Source organism: Calliphora vicina, chromosome 2 (assembly GCF_958450345.1).
Source record: "Calliphora vicina chromosome 2, idCalVici1.1, whole genome shotgun sequence".
Classification (NCBI taxonomy): domain Eukaryota; kingdom Metazoa; phylum Arthropoda; class Insecta; order Diptera; family Calliphoridae; genus Calliphora; species Calliphora vicina.
The window spans coordinates 74,072,945-74,078,944 of NC_088781.1; the positions used below are offsets into that span (position 1 = coordinate 74,072,945).

A 6,000-nucleotide genomic window follows, 5' to 3' on the forward strand; every position below is an offset into this window, starting at 1 on the left:
TTTTTTATTAAAGCCGTTCATTATATTGATTTTTTTCTAATTAAGCTTATTTTTCATTCATTTGTAAACCTTAATACAATTAATAAAATTCGTATTAAAATATACTTATCCGAATGAAAATACAGTATAGGTATTTGTATATTTAAAAGGTTATCTATCCTCTTTTAATTACAAATATCTATGTAGTTTAAAGGAACAAATACCTGAAACTCGCATTCAAGAATATCAGCGTCTTCAAGAAGCCTCACTGTACATTTATAAACAATATTGCTTTCGTTTTTATTTTTGAACATTTCACTTAAAATTCACAAATAAATTCACTTTCAAATTCACAAATATTGCTTTCCAATGTTTTAGTTACAAACGTTTATCAAAAATCTTTGCATTGTTTTAGGCGTTTACGTTCATAAAAAATATGTGTTTAGGTTTTTTTTTACATATGGAAAAATATATTTCTATGAAAAAGTTGGCAACTCAATTTCTGAAGTCATCAATGGGAACTTGGCGATTTTTCGCAAATCAAGCGATTTTTAAACAATTTAGCAGGGTTCTAACATTAATGAAAATTAAACGAGTTTTCATCGAAATATTTAATCTCACCAAATATTTACAAAAAAAGAAAATTATTTTGATTTTGCTGTCTTTAAAAAGCTAGTAAATCACTATTGCCCAGTTTTTGACTTCGTATTTAAATAAGTATTTAGTTAATTTTTACTTAAATTTAAATGGTAAGTACAGTTTGAGTTTTTCAGTGGTATATAATTTTTCTTATTTTAATAAGATAAAGTATGGTAGCACTTCTAAATATAAAAAATTATTGATAGTTTTGTATTAAACAGCGGTTCAACCAAAACAAAAATTGATACATTTTGCCCAATAACAAAAAAGGTTATTAAACAATACAATTATTGGTAGGCAAATGCACAAAAGAAGCCCAATTTCCCCGCATCGGAAAATTAGTTTTTGTTGTACTATGTTCACATTTGTAGAGTTAATCATCCATACATTTAAATGATTTGTTAATCACTTCAAATTGACATGATTAAATGAATAATCATTTCATTAATCACGTAGAATCACCTGAACATACCTCAAACTGATAATGATGTAGCATCGGCCACAATGAACATACCTTTCAGATGTACACAATTCCATCATTAATAAGTAGAAATAATCTGCTGATAACTTTATTAAAGTATTTCTTTCCATTTGAATGCTTTAAAGAAATATAAATTTGTTTGTTGTTTTTTATTTGTCAACTTAATCATTTTAGTGTCAACTTAATCATCTCATCAATCTAACTTAATACACATTTTGCTTAAACGCGTTTAAAAACCCAAGTGTGAACATAGTATTAGAAGCCGTAAAAAAAAATACAGCGCTACCATAGAGTGAAAAAACAGACAACAAAAGTCAGTTGTTAAAAACATATGGTAGTTTATGAAACTTAAGAATTGTACTCTGTTCATATTTGCGAAAAATTATGTTTTTTTCATGCGAAAAATTGTCAAACTGCACGTAAAATTTGGTTTTATTTTCGTGCGAAAGAAGTGCCGCGTATGTTATTTTGTGTGGACAAATAAGGTTGCCAGATATATTTGACATGTTTTCCACAATAAAAACAGAGTGCTGCTTTTGCGAAATTATTTCGCATATATTTCATTCCAAATATTTTATATGTAGTTTGACAGCATTTCGCACGAAATTTTGAACAGATTACCTAGCTTTATGCATTAAACACATTCAAAAATAAAATACACACGTTTATATGAAGACGATTTTTTTGACGACAGAACAACTTCACGGCGACACGACTTCTTTTGCCGTTGTTGCCTAATTATGCTAATTTCTATTTATGTCAACTGCAAAACAGAAATAGTGTTGCTAATATAATAAAAAATGTAAATCAAATTAGTGCTTAAAAAATATTTTACTTAATTAACCTGGCGTTTACACATGCAAGTAACTGAACACATTTATAGTTAGTGCAAACGTATAAATCACTATGCATGTGTAAATTAACACAATTGTGTTAGTGCAAAAGTATGAATGTGTTGAGTTTTTGCAACTGTTACTTGCATGTGTAAACGCTAGGTAAGAGAAGTTTCTGATAACCATATTGAAATAAATTAATAGCAGGTACATAAATTATTACCACATATATATTTTTACTCAAAATAATTGTTTAAATCTTAATTACTTTGGAATTTTGTGCGGTTATTTTTTATTAAAGTAAAAAATTAAACTGACACCACTAAATAATAAATCAGCTGTTTACAACGTTGGCCTCTTCGTAATTCAGCTCTGGGTGGAGAAAGAACTCGCGCGTCTTTGTCGCTAAGGGCAACCAGGCCGCACATTGGTTGAAGTTCATAGAACGTGCGGCTAAAAATAGAAGAAGTGGTCGAAGGACAATGAAACTTGGCACATTGTAATTTTTTGTTTGAATCAAGAAAAAATGGAAAAATTTAAATGATCCGCCCACTTTTACGCCCACTTCCCATACAAAGTGAAAATTAAATTTTGACCTACGGCATTGTTTTTTGGCTCATAGCACTTTTAAATTTGAAAAATATCCGCCCACTTTTTCGCACACTTCCCATACAACTTGCATGGAAAAAGTGGCATAACTCCCTTGATTTTTAATGCATCAACACAATTTTCACAAAAAATAAATATTATAATTGTAGAATGGGCTCCTGAATATATATACCTTATCCGCCCATTTCCCATAGAAAAACATGAATAAGTAATTTAAGCATAGCCTTTTAAAAATTTTTTAAGATCATTATCGTAATCCAATTTTTTGATTTGCAGTTTTGAGCGAAATATATTTATAAATGGGTCTGAAGACAATAAAAGATTATGCATTACGTCTTCATTAGTAGCTACACGTCCAATTCGCGAATGATGTAATCTATAGGCTCTATAGTCTTTATTCCTCGCTTCCTCGGACAGCATACCTGATACAAACAATCAATTAATATGTAAAAAATGTAATCATTCAATAAGGGCCTTTAGATAGAGACGCACCTATTGGCAAAATAGCTTCTGCTATAATTTTTCTACCATGCACCAGAATCTCATGCACAGTTATAGGGGGTCAGACGGCATGTATTGCTTGTGTATTGGGACATGATTAACATACATCATAGCGGGAAGACGACACAAAGAGGAATCGACAACACAAGAAGATTTTTATATATTTTTTGCTTTGTACCCTACCCCCAGCAAAAAAGGTGAGTCGATTTTTTTGCTTTTTATAAAAAATTTTTGTTTCCAATTTATTTTGCAAAATTGTTCCATTAATTTTCAGCAATATAATATATAAAATATTTTTCATTTTTAACCCTCACACCCCCTTTCAAAATATTTAACCCTTTTCATAAACATTTTTAAATATTTTAATATTGCTTCTAAGGAACTAATATGGCTTATTAAGTTAATTATCGCACACAATTAACGTTTTAATACCCAATTGGAAAATTTTGTCTACTAGTGCAAAATTGTTTTGTTCAGTTAAAAGCAAAAAACCTCACACTTTTTACCCTTGTCGATAATTTACTTATTTCTATATATAAATATTTTTTGATTTAAAATACTTTTTTTGTGAATTTCTTTTAAATTAACCCAAAATGTCTAATCTAGAATCTTTGGCTTCAGATTTAATGAGATATATTCAAATTGATTTAAAATCATTTGATGAAGATTATCGTTCTTCCCCCGAAAGTTTCAAATCTCTACCCGCTCTAAAATTTCAAAAACGAGAATTAGGTGAATTATGGGCAAAAATGGATCGCAAGTTTACTCAAATTAGGGAATCTACAGATTTATTAGACCCAAAAAAGGCAGAAACTATAAAGTTAACGGAACTTGTAGGACACATTAGAAATGATAAAGGCTTCTATAGAAGTAGTATGATCTCAATTGATGAATCAATTGATGAAATCACTAAGGCCAATGAATCCCGACCCTCTTTACCCGAACCCCCACAGGACAACAATTCCGTAGCCTTCAATGTACCCCCTTGCGATATGCCAACATTCACCGGAGATTTCAAATGCTGGGCTTCCTTTAGATATCTTTTTAAGGCCATTTATGGCAATAACACTCGTCTAAGCGGAGTTGAAAAACTGTTTTATCTCAAACAGAAAACAGGCGGCGAAGCCAAAGAAATAGTAGACAATGCTCCCCTAAATAATGATGGCTTTCTTGTTGCGTGGAATCAGTTAACTGCTCAGTTTGAAAATCGTAGAATGCAGATTAACGCGCAATTAAAAACCCTATTCAATTTACCCTTAGTAAGCACCACATGTAGTGCTTCTATAAGAAAGCTTCAGAGAAAGATAAATTGCTATATTTCGAATCTGAACTCTTTAGATATAGATACAGATCACTGGGATCCTATCTTAGTATATCTATGTTCTTCAAAATTACCCAGAGAAACCCGAAGAGAATTTGAGAAATCTCTTCCAGATTGTGCAGAAATACGGGGAAGACGACACAAAGTGGAATCGACAACACAAGAAGATTTTTATATATTGTTTGCTTTGTACCCTACCCCCAGCAAAAAAGGTGAGTCGATTTTGTTGCTTTTTATAAAAAATTTTTGTTTCCAATATATTTTGCAAAATTGTTCCATTAATTTTCAGCAATATAATATATAAAATATTTTTCATTTTTAACCCTCACACCCGCTTTCAAAATATTTAACCCTTTTCATAAACATTTTTAAATATTTTAATATTGCTTCTAAGGAACTAATATGGCTTATTAAGTTAATTATCGCACACAATTAACGTTTTAATACCCAATTGGAAAATTTTGTCTACTAGTGCAAAATTGTTTTGTTCAGTTAAAAGCAAAAAACCTCACACTTTTTACCCTTGTCGATAATTTACTTATTTCTATATATAAATATTTTTTGATTTAAAATACTTTTTTTGTGAATTTCTTTTAAATTAACCCAAAATGTCTAATCTAGAATCGTTGGCTTCAGATTTAATGAGATATATTCAAATTGATTTAAAATCATTTGATGAAGATTATCGTTCTTCCCCCGAAAGTTTCAAATCTCTACCCGCTCTAAAATTTCAAAAACGAGAATTAGGTGAATTATGGGCAAAAATTGATCGCAAGTTTACTCAAATTAGGGAATCTACAGATTTATTAGACCCAAAAAAGGCAGAAACTATAAAGTTAACGGAACTTGTAGGACACATTAGAAATGATAAAGGCTTCTATAGAAGTAGTATGATCTCAATTGATGAATCAATTGATGAAATCACTAAGGCCAATGAATCCCGACCCTCTTTACCCGAACCCCCACAGGACAACAATTCCGTAGCCTTCAATGTACCCCCTTGCGATATGCCAACATTCACCGGAGATTTCAAATGCTGGGCTTCCTTTAGATATCTTTTTAAGGCCATTTATGGCAATAACACTCGTCTAAGCGGAGTTGAAAAACTGTTTTATCTCAAACAGAAAACAGGCGGCGAAGCCAAAGAAATAGTAGACAATGCTCCCCTAAATAATGATGGCTTTCTTGTTGCGTGGAATCAGTTAACTGCTCAGTTTGAAAATCGTAGAATGCAGATTAACGCGCAATTAAAAACCCTATTCAATTTACCCTTAGTAAGCACCACATGTAGTGCTTCTATAAGAAAGCTTCAGAGAAAGATAAATTGCTATATTTCGAATCTGAACTCTTTAGATATAGATACAGATCACTGGGATCCTATCTTAGTATATCTATGTTCTTCAAAATTACCCAGAGAAACCCGAAGAGAATTTGAGAAATCTCTTCCAGATTGTGCAGAAATACGGGGAAGACGACACAAAGAGGAATCGACAACACAAGAAGATTTTTATATATTTTTTGCTTTGTACCCTACCCCCAGCAAAAAAGGTGAGTCGATTTTTTTGCTTTTTATAAAAAATTTTTGTTTCCAATTTATTTTGCAAAATTGTTCCATTAATTTTCAGCAATATAATATA

The 6,000-nt window shown here is 31.0% G+C and overlaps 1 protein-coding gene across 2 annotated transcripts in view; it reads right to left on the reverse strand.

Annotated features, from left to right (window-relative positions):
- Frmd5 (FERM domain containing) overlaps window positions 1-366 on the reverse strand; it is a 192,649-nt gene extending 192,283 nt beyond the window's left edge. Inside the window, exon 1 of one of the 2 annotated variants that reach the window (XM_065500555.1) lies at window positions 204-366. In XM_065500555.1, the coding sequence (XP_065356627.1) occupies window positions 204-293 (90 nt within the window). In that variant the 5' untranslated portion in view covers window positions 294-366. The remainder of the gene's footprint in view (window positions 1-203) is intronic. The other variant, XM_065500556.1, reaches the window with a different exon arrangement.
- Window positions 367-6,000: the final 5,634 nt, after the last annotated feature.